Genomic DNA, 16,315 nt, shown 5'->3' with positions numbered 1-16,315 from the left:
TTCTACAACTGGTTAATAACAAATTCCTTACTACAGGTCTTTAAAGTGTAAATTCAGACAAATTTTTTTTTAAATTGGAGAGATTTCCCCTCCTTTACTGTCACTGCGACAAGGGTTTTATCAGATAGGCAGTGAAAGAAATTCACAAATCGCTAATTTTAAATACAGCAATAAAAGATCACACTTGTAAAACACGTAAAAGCTGTAAAAAAAATGACTATATTACAGCTTACCAGTCCATAGATGTGGTAGTTTCATTTGTTTTTAGGCCTCTTTCACTTATTTTGAATGGGACACCTTCCAGTAATGCACTTCCTGTCCTAGGGTGACCACACTGACTGTATTGTACCTATGAAGCAGCAGTGTTGTCATCCTAGGACAGGACTACAGAAGATGTGTCTCTCCTCCTCTTCTCTATAACATTGGGGGGGGGGGTGTTCTGTATGCTCTCAGAGATAGCTGGTAACAATGTAACAGTCAGTGCAGGCAGAGGAACAGGAAGTTATCAGCTGATATGATTTTTGGCAGAATGTTTTTGCACTTATCAGACAGATAAAACAAACCATTTTCAATGGTATATTTAAAGTGGTTGTAAACGATCACCTTGTAAAACAATCCATTCAGTTAAAAATAGAAATGAAAAGCAAAAAATTCTTGCATTGATATAAAAAATCATTACAAATACCTTTTTTTATAAATGATCACATTCCCTCTGTTCTCAGCTGCATAAGAGCTGGGGGAGGAGAAGCAGCAGCACACTGAGCTCGCCAAGTGAATGGCTGTGCAGCAGGGGCGTGTCAGGACAAGTCATCATTAAAGGAGAGTACATTTAGTTCCCAGCATAGCTAGAGAACTGACCCCTGTGTGCTCTCCTGCTTAGTGTGGTCAGTTTTAATAGGAGACAAAAGAACAGGAATTTTTGCCCGGATCAACCAATGAATATTAATAATGGTGGCTAGTTTCAGCGGGTAAGTATAGACCTATCATACAGGAAAAAAGCCTGGATGCAGTTCAAGTTGGCCTTTTAAACATATTGCAAAAAAGGGGGATGAGAAACAGAGGGTTTCTCTAAAGAAGGTCAACAGAGAACACTATTGTCAAATACAAAACCAGCTTTATTAATGACCAAAAAAAAATTATATAACCAATTAATATATCAAAAAGTGAAGATATAAGCAATATGGACAGACGGTTATCACAAACAGATTAAAATGGACAACGTTGTCACAGGGAATATTTAAAATCAAATGGGAGCCGCGGCAACACACCCATACATACACATCATACACTCTCGATATGGGGTATATTGAATAAAGGATAGTCCTGCACAATAGATTGGAGATTAATGGAAAATGTTCCCAGTATAAAGTGTCCAGTAGGGCAGGAACAGTCCTATATCACTAGTTTGGTGATGTAAGTGGGTGGATGATCTGACAAATCAAAAAGTTGGACCATAGATGGAGCGATCTCTCAAACGATCATTGCACTCAATGGTTATTTAGATCACAACTGATGAAATAGATTACGAACGCTTTCCCAATTGTAATAAGAATGATTGTGCAGATATCTACAGAGGCAGCAGGATACATGTCCTTGGAGACAGCATTTAAGGTAACATAGAAAAAACTGACATACGTTTTGTTGAAGTGCTGAGTATGGTGGAAGAGTCTCATGAACTGCACTGTGTCTGTCGTCAGACTATGTTAGTCCTAGATGTTAAAGTCTCTCTGAGGATAGATGCCTCTGTGTGGCTCACTAGGAGTGCAGGTCCGTAAGGAGTCGTCACTCACAGCTCCTCACCGTGGAGCCACCGAAGTACCGCTGCCCCCGTATGGTGCGTGGCTGCAGGGAAAAGATTCAACATCAGCTGTTGGATCAGCTGTTAGGTCCGTGTAAGGATGAGTCAGGTCAAATTGCGCGCGGCTCCCGAGAACGTGCTGACGTCACACCGCTCAGCACGTTCTCGGGAGCCGCGCGCAATTTGACCTGACTCATCCTTACACGGACCTAACAGCTGATCCAACAGCTGATGTTGAATCTTTTCCCTGCAGCCACGCACCATACGGGGGCAGCGGTACTTCGGTGGCTCCACGGTGAGGAGCTGTGAGTGACGACTCCTTACGGACCTGCACTCCTAGTGAGCCACACAGAGGCATCTATCCTCAGAGAGACTTTAACATCTAGGACTAACATAGTCTGACGACAGACACAGTGCAGTTCATGAGACTCTTCCACCATACTCAGCACTTCAACAAAACGTATGTCAGTTTTTTCTATGTTACCTTAAATGCTGTCTCCAAGGACATGTATCCTGCTGCCTCTGTAGATATCTGCACAATCATTCTTATTACAATTGGGAAAGCGTTCGTAATCTATTTCATCAGTTGTGATCTAAATAACCATTGAGTGCAATGATCGTTTGAGAGATCGCTCCATCTATGGTCCAACTTTTTGATTTGTCAGATCATCCACCCACTTACATCACCAAACTAGTGATATAGGACTGTTCCTGCCCTACTGGACACTTTATACTGGGAACATTTTCCATTAATCTCCAATCTATTGTGCAGGACTATCCTTTATTCAATATACCCCATATCGAGAGTGTATGATGTGTATGTATGGGTGTGTTGCCGCGGCTCCCATTTGATTTTAAATATTCCCTGTGACAACGTTGTCCATTTTAATCTGTTTGTGATAACCGTCTGTCCATATTGCTTATATCTTCACTTTTTGATATATTAATTGGTTATATAATTTTTTTTTTTGGTCATTAATAAAGCTGGTTTTGTATTTGACAATAGTGTTCTCTGTTGACCTTCTTTAGAGAAACCCTCTGTTTCTCATCCCCCTTTTTTGCAGTTTTAATAGGAAACAGGAACACCAGGGATTTCACATAAAGGAAGCAATACAAAGAGAACCGGAGACTTTCTCATACAAGTACATGGGACAGCAGGCACAAATCAGGAATATGAAGTGTTGGGGTAACAAACACTTTAACAGATCAAAAGGCAGAAAGTAACATACATTTATTGTTAGTTTTCATTCACTTTATTGTCACTTATAACCCATTCTACTTCTCCTTGGCAGGATCCCCCTTCACCCTGAGCACTCCCAGTGCCCCCTCGTCTTTACAGCTCTTGCCCCAGATTCACTGCAGCTGAGCTGGGTGAGACCAAGGAAACCTAATGGCACCATCCTGGGTTACATGGTCACCTGTGAAATGCTGCACAGAGGAGGTGAGTGCTCCATTCAGATATCATTTCACATTCAAGTGTTACTAAACCCAGGAGCCTGCATTCACTATATCTGGTCTCCCACAGTACACACAACATGGAAATGCAAGTATTTTTAGTAAATATAAACTGATAAATACCTTTTCTCATCAGCAGTCTTCTGACTTCTATTAGTGTCTGGTTAAAGCTTATAGGAGTTTTTCATTCTCCTCTGACTGTCCTGAGGCTGTAGGACCCCTGACCCTCTGTCTGGACAGTGCTGATTGGCCCTGAGCTGATCATATTCACCCCCCCCCCCCCCCCCCAAGAAAAAAGAAAAAACTCTCTAGCAATACACACTAAACTGAGCATATGGCTCTGTACTATCAGTAGATAGATTGGGGACAGTAAAAGAAGGGGAGGATCAGAAAATACAGGATCAAACAGCCTTTTTATACAATATGCAGGATTAACCCCTCAGGTTCCACAGTGAATATTAAAAGCATGCTTTACTGCATATACAGACTGATTTTACTGTTGTGGGTTTAGCAACACTAAGTACTGTTATCCCACGGTCTAAATAACTGCCCTATATCGCTCCTAGAAGAACCAAGAAATATATACGTGGAAGGTGATATGCCTGAGACTATGCTGACCGTTCCCTTCCTGAATAAAAATCTGCCCTACAAGTTCAAAGTGCAAGCCAAAACAATGCAAAGCTTTGGGCCAGAGAGAGAAGGACCATCACCATAGAATCTCAGGATGGAGGTGAGGAACACAGGATTGATTTCTACAATACTATGGGAATATACATCACTTTACATGTCCTTAAAGATAACCTTTCCTATGGGGGGGCTGCCATTACCAATCCCCTCCCGAAGATGCTAGTTCTCTGCACCGGAACTACCTCTACTTCTGATTGGACAGTACAGAGAGCAATGATCATGTGCTAATAGTAGCAACCATACGTGTGCACAGTCTATTGCATTAGGGTGTGGACCTCAAAGCTCAAACACATATGTGTGTGTGTGTGCATGTGTATATATACTGACCGTGTCAGTATTATTATTATACAGGATTTATATAGCGCCAACAGTTTGCACAGCGCTTTACAACATGAGGGCAGACAGTACAGTGACAATACAATTCACTACAGGAGGGAGCTTACAATCTAGGAGATTGTAGGGCAGAGATTGGTGTCAGTAGGGCAGTGGACGGTGTCTGTAGTTTTTGTTTTTATTTTATTTTTATTATATTTTACAATTTTATTTTTTACAGTTTTTTTAGAAGCTCTGTTAGGGGGCTTTGGTGAAATAGCAGGGGTTTAAACAGGGTGATTTGGGTGTGCCCAGGCACACCCAGTGCTTACACCTATGGTAGCAACTAACTGCCGCCAGACTAAAGATTAGTGCCTTAATCCTAAAGATGATTTCTCATTGGTTGTTGTGGGTTTATACACCATATTGTATATAATGGTTCTATTCAGGATTTGTGTCCTCAGTTCATTGGTATTGAACACTCTGTTAGGCTCCATGCACACTGGAGCTGATAAACTGCAGTTTATTGGCGTTTGAGCGTTTTTTGTAAAAGCCCATAAACTCCACTCTATATTAGCCTATGTGTCCATGCACACATGGATGTTTTTTTAGCTTTAATGAGCAGTGGAGTTTATGGGCTTTTTTCTGAACGCCAGAAATTCGCGTTCAAAGTGCCGCCTTTCACCGCTAAAAAAAGCCAAACGCCGATAAACACTCATAAACGCGCTTTCGGCGTTCTATTTTTTTAATGCATTGTGGGAGTTTGGAAAGCATTGTGGGATTTTTGGAGTGTCCTCTGTGTATTTTTATTAAAAACGCCCATAAACGCTAAAAAAACGCTAGTACAAAACGCTGTTAAAAGCACCTTTTTCAACCAGTGTTTTCTGCCAGCAATCTGGCATTCAGAAAAGCTTTTTTGAGCTTCAGTGTGCATGGAGCCTTATTGCTGCTGTTTAATAAATCTAATGGAGAATATGAGTAAAGAACAGTACATGCCCCAAAAAAATGGTTCGCGGAGATAGATAAGACAATCTCCTCCTTCTTGTGGGGCCCCAAACCAGCTAGAATATCACTGGAGACACTTCACTTGCCTATAAGATCGGGAGGGCTGGCTCTGCCAAACCTACGCTGTTATTATCTGGCTGCTCAACTAACACATGTACACTGGTGGGGTTTTCCGAAGATGAATATCGCCTCGGTGGCAACCCAGGCTGCTCAAGTGTATTCGTATGAGACATTGATCAATATACTTTATAGAAATGGCCCTTATCCGGAACAGGGTGCTGATATTTTGAAACTTGGCATTACACAAATGAAATATTTTGTATGACAAACGGGTGGGTCTAGCCTGGTGGAATCTCCTAATGCCCCACTATGGCATAACCCCCAGCTTAAAGAAATAGTTAAAGTACCGGATGGGGTGTGCTGGGCAGCATATGAGGTTAAGTATGCACATCAGCTGTTCAGGGATGGATTCTTTAGATCATTTACAGACCTGAAAGTTGAGTACGCTATACCCAATACTTTCTTCTTCCGATACCTCCAGCTACGTCATGCCGCAATGGCTCAATATGGTAGGGGTAAAATAACTCTCTCCCCTTCTAAAATGGAAAAAATGATAGCTGAAGAAGATCATGTAAAAATGATCTCTAGGTATTACTCGGCTCTGCTGTCATCCTCTACCCCCAGGGTGGAGAGGGTGGCGGCACAGTGGAGGATGGATATACCGTCTCTTGGGGAGGAGACCTGGCTGGAGGTGTTGGATACAATGTTGCCCTCAATGATCTCAGCTAGAGATAAAATGCTTCAGTTCAATTATATACATAGAATTTATTATACACCAGAACGATTACACAAAATGGGTAGGAGGGAATCCCCGGAGTGCCCCCGTTGCAATGCAGAGGTGGGGAACTTCTTCCATATGGTATGGCAGTGCCCTCGGGTGATGTCATATTGGAGGCCAATCCTTACTTACATGGAGGAGAAACTTGAGCTTCCAAATATATATTCCCCGGCCAGGTGTCTCCTTGGGGACCTGGAGGAGGAGGAATTGCCCACATCACAGAAGACCCTTCTGAGAATAGTATTTTGTTATGCTAAGAAAGCACTGGCTCTAAAATGTAAAAACTCAGACCCGCCCTCCCTACAAGACTGGTTAAAATTGATTAATAATGCCATGCCAATCTATAAACTTGCATATCAAGCCAGAGGTAGCAATAAAAAGTTTGACAAAGTATGGGGAAAATGGATTAAAAATATTTCTGGAGATATTGCAGTGTAAAAGCCTTATCGTTATTGTTAATGATAGGATGACAAAAGTGACACTTACATAAGATGTGAAGGAACAAATGCCATATGAGGAACATGGATAGGATGCACAATAATGGGGATTGAGAAAGAAACAGTAAAGCGGATGACTTGTGGAATCAACAATTTTATTGGTTATTTTCTAGGATAAAAATGGTATACATATATATCAACAGTTATATGGTTTAAATAAATGATAATAGTCTGTAATGTAATTTACTGACATTGTATGAAAAAGTGAAATGTGATATGGAAATGTAAAATCTTGTGAATTTCAATAAATTTATCCTTTAAAAAAAAAAAGAACAGCACACGTGAGAGTCCACAGTACAAATGTACATAGGGTGGTGTATGCTGCCATCTAGTGGCGATAAAGAGTGGTGCATGTTCTCGTCGTGTAATAAAAGTCATTGTATGCTGCCATCTAGTGATGATAAATTGGTATACTTTTTTTTTTTTTTTTTAATTGTTTATAAAAAATTAATATCTTTGGTATAGCAATGTAGAATAATTTTCAGAAACCTTCTTTTTTTTATTTATTTTCTACTTTTGTACAACACTGCTAAAAGTTCTAGGTACTGTATGTACCACTCAATATATAGAATGAACTAGGTACCATAACACATGCTAACTCGTTTAATTGTTTCATACAGGAAACTTCTCTCAGTTTGGTACACAGCAGATCACACGGCGAGAGGTTTTCAATCTCCCAACAGTCAAACCAATGTCACTCACTCCACAATGTCAGAGCCTTTCTTCAAAGGTAAAATCTCACTAGAACGGTGCATATCTAGGATGTTTCAATCAAAATACTAACATGTCAGTGCTGTAGAGAATATGTACATAATGAGAAAACGTAAGAAAATTGGACCTGCATGAACAGTTACTGGGAGTTATTTGATCATTAAAAAAAAAAAATTTGATCAAGGCCTCATTCACATGAGCATACCTAGACAACCAAGGTCTGTCTTCACCCACACAGGATGCACAGGTGCTCAGTGCATCCTCATGCAGGCAGTCCCATCCATGTCTGTTGCGACGCAGGTGACTGTCCCTGAATGCACACTGTGTGCAGGCAAAACAGCCCTTCACACGGGTGTCAGGCTAGAGATGCCTCTGTGAATATGACCTTACTAAAGGTTTTGTCATGTACATTATTGTGCAAAAGTTTTAGGCAGGTGTGAAAGAATGCTGTAAATGAAGAATGCTTTCAGAAAGTGTTAATTGTTTATTTTGATCAATTAACAAATTGAAAAGTAAATGACCAGAAGAGAAATCCAAATCACTATTTGATGTGACCACCCTTTGCCTTCAAACCAACATCAATTCTTCTAAGTACTAGTTTTTGTAGGAACTTAGCAGGTAGGTTGTTCCAAACATTTTGGAGAACTAACCACAGATCTTGTATGGATGTAGGTTGCCTTAAATCCTTCAATCTCTTCATATAATCGCAGACATACTCAATGTTGGTGAGATGAGGGCTCTGTGGGGGGCCAAACCATTATTTCCAGGACTCCTTGTTCTTCTTTACCCTAAAGACAGTTTTTAATGACATTGGCTGTATTTTTGGGGCTGTTGTCCTGCTGCAGAATAAATTTGGGTCCAATCACATGCCTCCCTGATGGTATAGCATGGTGGATAAGTATCTGCCTGTATTTCTCAGCAGTGAGGACACCATTGATCCTGACCAACTCTCCAACTCTATTTGCAGAAATGCAGCTCCAAGCTTGCAAGAACACCATGCTTAACTGTTGCCTGCAGACACTTATTATTGTATCGCTCTACAGCCCTTCACCAACCCAAAATTTTGACTCCTCAGTCTAGAGCACCTGCTGCCATTTTTCTGCACTCCAGTTCCTATGTTTTCATGTATAGTTGAGTCTCTTCACCTTGTTTCCACATCAGAGGTATGGCTCTTTGGCCGCAATTCTTCCATGTAGACCACTTCTGGCCAGACTTCTCCAGACAGTAGATGGATGTACCTGTGGCCCACTGGCTGTCCCCAGTTCTGTGCTGATGGCACTGTTGGACATCTTCCGAGGTCGAAGGGAAGTAAGCCTGATGTGTCTTTCATCTGCTGCATTAAAGTGGGAGTAAACTCCCATGCATGATTTTTAGCTATATATAAGCCTATAATAAGGCTTACCTATAGGCACTGTAAATATCTCTTAAACCTGCACCATTTAGGAGATATTTACTTTAGATGCAGCCGGTGACGTCACCAGTGCATGCGCTCTGAAGGAACAGCATACCCGTGAGGTTTCTTCAGAGCAGTGCCATAAACAGCGACTAAAGAATGATGTCATTGCCAGCTCAGACAGATAGCCAAAGCCCGTGAACCCGGAAAGAAGACCAGGTGACGATGGAAGCACCTTCAGCTGTGACAGCGCACCACTGGAGGGCTTTATTTTCAGGTTAATCTGTCTTAATGTGCTAGTATGTGATGCATACTAGCACATTATGATTTAAACTGCCCAGGGCCGTTTTTTGGATGCGGTTTACTAGCGCTTTAAGTTTCCTTGGCCAACCACTCCTTGACACTGCTGGATCAATGGTGTGCAAGTGCACCTAGAAGAATTGATGCTGGTTTGAAGCCAAAGGGTAGTCACAGCAAATATTGATTTGATTTAGATTTTTCTTCTGTTCGCTCACTGTGCATTTTGTAAATTAATCAAAAAACATATTTTTTCTCTACAGCTTTTGTAACATCACTTATTTATAATGAAGTATGTCTTACAATGTGCAGGCAACTGGATCCTGGAGAAATCTTCATTGCAGGGATGTCCTGTACTCTTCCTGTTCTGGTGCAGTGTGGGGTTTTGGGTGTCTGGGCACAGCTGCACTAAAGATGATCTGGCGGGTAGGTACATGCCCCCTCTTGTCCACTCCTCACCTGAGAAAGGTCTTTCCTTGATTACACTGCCTGTAATCCATATCATACTCTTATCTGAACATGCAGTTCGACAGGTCAGGAAAAGGAGGGGACGAGCGTGCACCCCCCCCCCTCCTCCTGAACCATACCAGGCCACATGTTCTCAACATGGGGGCTCTGCCCCCACCCCAAAGCACCTTGTCCCCACCTTGACGGGGACAAGGACCTCTTCCCCACAACCCTGGGCTGTGGGGGTCTTATCGGAATCAGAGCCACCCCTCCACCCATGTAGAGGGTATGTGGCCTGGTATGGCTCAGGAGGGGGGGGGGGGGGGCAGCGCTCGCTCATCCCCTCCCTTTCCTAACCTGCTGGGATGGATTTGGGGGGGAACTGGGTGTGCCCACATTGTTTTTCACGATTTTTTTTTTTTTTTTTATGGCAATTCTTGTTTTTACATTCAGCTGTCAGTAGGTAAGCCCGCTGACACTAATGATTCATTGGTTGTTAAGGATGTGGCAACCGGCTTCCCAGTCCGCTCCCTAGCAACCAGCTATACACTGTATTTTTGGTAAAGAAAAAAAAAATCGCAATGTAATAACACATCAAAAATGCAATACCTGCGTTTTTGGTGCGAGTCTGTTACACGCAAAACATAATCTGCTGCCGAAAAAGAAAAGTCCCAGATCCTTTCCAAAAACGCACCAGCTGAAAAATGCATAGCTGTGAACGTGTACCATGGGAAACCATGTTAAAAGGACTGTAGTATGTTTCTGCAAACTGCAAAACGCACTAAAAAACGTGTAGGGTCCGTGAAGATTTCTGCAGAATCCAGCAATCTGCACATTGTAAGAAAATCCCTTATTACAGGTCAGTTATGAAACTAGAGCTGAAGAGAAAAAATGTTTTTAAGCTGAACTTTAGCTTTACAGCTTTGTTGTTATTTTATCAGTTTTTGACATTATACTTAAAAAACAAACAAAAAAAAACAGTTCATACAGTGTAGAGAAGTGACGCTATTGTAATCATTTGCCACAGGTATTCTAGCAGGAAAAGCTTGATTGAACACATTGTAAATGTTTTATGAATAAAAACGATGGAGGCTGCCATTTCTGATCTGCTGCCTTCTTGTCAGTTATCTTGATCCTCTGACTCTGAGTCAATGATGTGGAACGTGTAATAAAATCAGGAAACAAAGAAAAAAGTCAGCAGTTCCTATCTACATATGGTTCTGGGTTAGTTACTGTTATCGAAATTTGGTTGTACGCAAAGCACACAGCCAAATCTCCTGTTTCTAATCATAATAGCAATTTCGTCTAATGATATAATACCAGTGCATCTCACCTTTTGATCGTATCCATCCTCTGGTGTGTGCCCCAGTCATCCAATAAGACAAAACACATGGTTCTTACATTCCCATCTCAGCAAGACTGGCCTTTACAGCTCTGTCCGCCTCCTTTATTCAAAAGACCACAAAAGCAATCACAAACAGGAAGCCCTGGCCCCAACAGCCAATCGTTTCCTTCACAGGGTGTGACCTCACAGGATGTAAGTGACCATATAAGGATTTAACAACAGAGTACAAAACAACCAATGAACAATGACTACAGGACATGATACAATATACTAAATGACGATGACTAAAGTTCCTCGTGCATGGATGAGAGATTATCTGCAGCTGTAGGTCATGGCACCCCAAACATGTTGATCAGGCACACCAGGGGTGACAAGAGCAAAACACCTCTAAACCGATAATGTCTTTGCAGAGTGAACGCATCCCCACCAGACGATCGTTCTGTGCATTGCACAGGGGCCCTTTGCTGGCAGACATGTCCTCTCTCCGCAAACACTTCTCTCCAAACACCAGGAAGTTTTCCATTACCTAACAGGTCTCAGCCAGCATCGATCTGCCCCAGCCAGTTCTTTAGAACGGGCTGTGGTTGATCAGACACACTGGGAGATTTATGACAACACATTAATATAACATTTTCCACAACAGTTACTCAAAGTACTGAAGTTGGAAGGTCAGCAATGGCAGCTCTTTTTACATGACCTTTCACATTCAACAACTTTATATCATGAGCTCTCAGTAAATCCCATGTACCTCTGTGTTATTGACCTGCATATCAGCTTTGGCCAATGGTATTTACTCTTCCCATTTCCACCTGCAGATGGCATGTCTGTTGCCACCCACTGCATGGAAAGCTCGGGCACGGTCACACAACAGGTCACCAAAGAGTACGTCACACGAACAATGATGCAAGGAGGATCCCTCAGTAGACAGGTGGAGCGCCAGTTCTATGAAGCCTAAAAGATATGCCACGCTGCCTTCACCGGACAATACACCGCACTTGGGTGCCATTTATGTATGGCGCATCGCTATGACTCCCTCTTTACGTCATGGGAGTTTCTTTTGTGCTTCTATGTGTAATCCTATTTGGGAGATTCTGAACATTTTCCTTAGAAGTCAAAACTAAGACAGGACAATGTGGAGGATGGAGAGATGACAGGTGTATACTGACGCAGGTGCTAGCCAAGGTACCAAAGGGGTGACAATTTTAATGTCTGAACTCTGCTTCATAACACAATGCTAAAATGATTTTACTTTGACGGGGAGGAATACATTGTAAAATGTCGTCCCAGCATCCTGCGCTCCATGTTATGCTTTAACCAAACTTTATTTAATTATCTTTTTTTTATGATTTGTATATAACTTTTTTATTACAAAATATTCAGCAGAAAGGGATTCTATGTCTGTGGGACATGTACTGGATGAACCTTTGTACTGGCCCACTATGGGTAATGGGATATATATGGGGATGGGTGAGGCTGTAATGCCAGGTGTACTGGATGCTGTAGAGGAGGTCTTAGTACTATCCTGGGGTCGGTAATGGGCTAGGTGTATGGGGATGGATGAAACTTTAGGATGTTGTAGAGGACCTTGGTACAGGCTCACTATGAGTAATGGGATAGGTGTATGGGAGTGGATGAGGCTGTAATTTCTGGTATACTGGATGTTGTAGAGGACCTCAGTACTGTCCTGGGGTCCGTAATGGGATAGGTGTATGGGGGTGGATGAGGCTGTAATGTCAAGTGTACTGGCTGTTGTAGAGTGGACCTTTGTACTGGCCCACTATGGGTAAAGTGGGTCAGTAATAGACTAGGTGTATAGGAATGGATGAAACTGTAATGTCAGGTGTACTGGATGCTGTAGAGGGGACCTTAGTACCGTCCTGGGGTCAGTAATGGGATAGGTGTATGGGAAAGGATGAAACTGTAATGTGAGGACAGTATTACAAAGTGGAGACATTTTAGAAGGAAAAGGGGAGTTATTCAACTGAGAGCATCCAAAATGTCTAGAAACATCACCAGAGATCATTAAAGAACTCTAAACAAAAACTCTCAAATAGCAGAGCTTTCTAAACCAATGAATATAACCTATTAAAGTTGAACTCCTGCCTTAAGGTCCATCAGGTGTCACTGGAAGCCAGGTTGCATCTGTACAAACCCTCCAAACTGACAGCTATGATGTTCTTATAATAGAACTTGGTGCACACACGTCCTGATATGTATTCATTCTTCCACATATGCCTGACTGTTAGAGCTGTGGGGATCCCATTAACTGTATGTATATTTCCTCACAGATCATAGGCACTCTGGTCTCCTCCCATAACCCAAAATCATTCTAGTAACTGCCATGTGACTACTTACCTGCTGGGCCCATGAGCGTAGAAGGCTTGGCTGTAGAGATAGAAACTCAGTACTACAAAAAAAATGCACACATTACAATTAGATTGTTCAATCTTCTATAGATCTAGCAGCAATAGAAGGTCCTGACTGACTAGATATGCATGTTAAACAAAGGGTTTTGGTAGGTCCTCATTAGATTTTGGTAAGTGTAAATGGGATTTTCTGTACAGTTAGACTTTTAACAGTAAAGGGATCCTAACAAGCTAAAAGCAGCCACCTTGATGTGCCTAATAGTATAGAAAGGACCTGTGTAATGGTATGTGATGTTACAATAGAGGGGTAAATAGCCCCCATTAAGATTCTTTAATAGGCGATATTGTAGGAAACACATTTCATTGGGTTACTGCAGATACCCGCACACTGGTCCCTCTGATCTCGGTTTACTCCCATCAAACATATACTGTATCATTTAATAAAATCAGTACATGTCAAAAGTCCTCTGGGTTTGATTGCACTTGAAATCCTAAATGTATTATATTGCAGGTTACCAATCATTAGATGTGGTGGCTGCATTACTTTTCTTTTTTCAGGATTATTTTCCTTTTAATTCACCTGGCGATCCGTCCAGTAACACACCTCCCGTCTTAGAGTGTCTGCGTTCTGGATGAAGTAGTAAAGCAAATTGAAGCTGAATTCCATATAACACTTTATATGCAGTTACAACAAATGTTTTTTTCCTTTTGGAATAAAGATTTTACTTAACCCTCTGACACTTTTACTGGGCAGCTTGGTCTGTTTAAGGCTGGGTTCACACTGAAGAACGCAGCGGCTCATAGCAGGAGTCCGGTGCGTCTCCATTCACCTTTTCAGGTCTGATTTTAGCCCAAATTCTTGGCTGAACTCTGACCTGAAATGGACCAAAAGACGCACAGGACTCCTGTGCATTTCGCACCGGGGCCGCTGCGGAGATGTGTGAACCGGCTCCATAGAGAGCCAGTCACAATCTCCTGCTATGTGAATTGGATGCGGAGAAACCTTCATCCAATTGGCAATAGTGTGAACCCAGCCTAAAGGCAGTTAACAAATAGCAGACTTACTGGCCAGATCAGGTGAAAATAAGAGAGAAAAAATGCAGCTACCACATCTAAGAACTGGTAAGCTGCAATATATCATTTTTTTAAATTAGGTTTAATACCCCCACTATGCTAAGAATGATACATTAAAAAAGATAATGCCGATACAAATAAAAATTTGCTTTATTAAAGTAGAAAGGTATATTCACTACAGATTACAAGACACCGCAACCGGCGGATGGCTTGGTGACATAGAAGGTCGGTGTTCCTTGGAATTTCTCCTGAGAGAATAAACACAAGACAGTGACCCATCTCATATACACATTCACACATTTTACATAAGCGTTGTATGCCAAGCTGCTTCATACTAACCAAATACATATTTTCTGCCTTGTGGTCAACAAGAAGGTGCAGCATGAACTTCAACAAATCCCATACCTGTATGTACACTACGATGACCCCTTCACAAGGAATTACATGAAAAGTTGTAAGCTGCCTAAATCCAAGTTAATAGGAGCCTTTCACAAACTTCTAGATGTAGGTAAAAGCATTGAAAATGACATATTTTACCTCCTCCCGGTGACGGTATGCATCTATGCTGCCTCTCAGTGGGTGGACTTTAATGCAGAGAAGCTGCATCGATGTGGCTACTTGTAGGCACCTTTCTGTGCGGAGAGCGCGTGCCCTGCGTGCTCCCAGCACAGGTACCCAGCGGGGACCAGAAAGCTTCCGATGCATACTTGCAATCGGGAGCTTTCCGATCATGTGACTGCCAATCGGTCACATGACCAGAATGCTTGCCTCTGCCTCCCAGTATTTAGAAGCCCCTTAAGGACTGGTAGGATGCTGACATACAACGTCTCTACTTGACTACTCCTACCATGTTATAACCATCTTCTTTTCTGGGAAAGTCCAATTACTGTCTGTGCTGGCCCAGCACCTCCATCTCTCACCTCACCTACATAACATATTCTGTAGGTGCTGGGGGAGGAGCTAAGAAGATTATAGAGAGTTATTTGACTGCTGCTGGGACTGCTACTGTCACATTCATGATGGTGGCACCCATTAGCAGTCTTGGACTTTTGGATGTCTCCACAAGGGGGACTTTTTATAAGGAAAGAACATGCCTAAAATACAATAAACCCATAACCCTATGGGAATCTTGCTATTAAAATGAATTGTCTGGCAACAGGGTTTCTTTAAGGCAGGGGTCTCTAAACTTTCTAAACAAAGGGCCAGTTTATTGTCCTTCAGACTTTTGGGGGGCCAGACTGTGGGTATTGAGAATGGAAAAAAGGTCCCAACGTCAGTGGGAAAAAACAATGCTCTATTTTTGGTGTCGGTGGGAGGAATTGTGCCCTATCGCTGGTGTCATTGGAAGAAATTTTGCCTCATTGTTGGTGTCATTGGGAGGAATTTTGCCCCGTTGTTGGTGTCATTGGGAGGAATTTTGCCCCGTTGTTGGTGTCATTGGGGGGCATTTTGCCCCATTGTTGGTGTCATGGGGAGGAATTGTGCCCCATTGTTGGTGTCATTGGGAGGAATTTCGCCACGTTGTTGGTGTCATTGGGAGGAATTGTGTGCCCCATTATTGGTGTCATTGGGAGAAATTGTGCCCTATTGCTGGTGTCATTGGGAGGAATTGTGCCCCATTGTTGGTGTCATTGGGAGGAATTGTGCCCCATTATCGGGGTCATTGGGAGGAACGGTGTCCCTTCACTGGGGTCAGTGGGGGGGATTATGCCCCATTGTTGGTATCAGTGGATGAAATGGTGCCCCAAGGACCAGATAAAAGCAAGCAAAGGGCCGCTTGATTTTCGCTGGGGCCAGGAGCTGCATCTACTTGTTCAGGTGTGTGGCAAAACTGCGACTCACCCACCTGCTTTTAACCCCCCCCCCCCACCCCCCACCCAAACAAACCCTTAGGGAGGCATCAGCAACAGGTAAGAAAGCACTGCCTAGTTGGCTTAGTTTTAGATGAGGGCTGAGTATGACCCTTGGTGTGGAGCCTATGGTCTGCTAGGGTGATGATCGTTCCTTACTTTGATGAATCCCCATTGACTACTAATTCTAGGACTGTGATGTCCAAACAAGGAAAGGAAGACAAAGACAGCAATAAAAAC

General features: G+C 42.5%; 1 protein-coding gene across 1 annotated transcript in view; it reads left to right on the top strand.

Moving 5' to 3' along the window:
* Positions 1 to 16,015, top strand: part of LOC141113355 (integrin beta-4-like) — a 107,004-nt gene extending 90,989 nt beyond the window's left edge. The window contains 7 exon segments of the mRNA XM_073606415.1: positions 3,091 to 3,117; positions 3,120 to 3,239; positions 3,820 to 3,954; positions 3,957 to 3,983; positions 7,213 to 7,269; positions 7,272 to 7,322; positions 11,601 to 16,015. Of these exon segments, the coding sequence (XP_073462516.1) occupies positions 3,091 to 3,117; positions 3,120 to 3,239; positions 3,820 to 3,954; positions 3,957 to 3,983; positions 7,213 to 7,269; positions 7,272 to 7,322; positions 11,601 to 11,740 (557 nt within the window). The 3' untranslated portion in view covers positions 11,741 to 16,015.
* Positions 16,016 to 16,315: the final 300 nt, after the last annotated feature.

The sequence above is a fragment of the Aquarana catesbeiana genome, linkage group LG12 (genome assembly GCF_042186555.1).
Source record: "Aquarana catesbeiana isolate 2022-GZ linkage group LG12, ASM4218655v1, whole genome shotgun sequence".
NCBI lineage: Eukaryota > Metazoa > Chordata > Amphibia > Anura > Ranidae > Aquarana > Aquarana catesbeiana.
The sequence above is the reverse complement of the archived record's forward strand: the minus strand, read 5'-3'. Positions and strand labels throughout refer to the sequence as shown.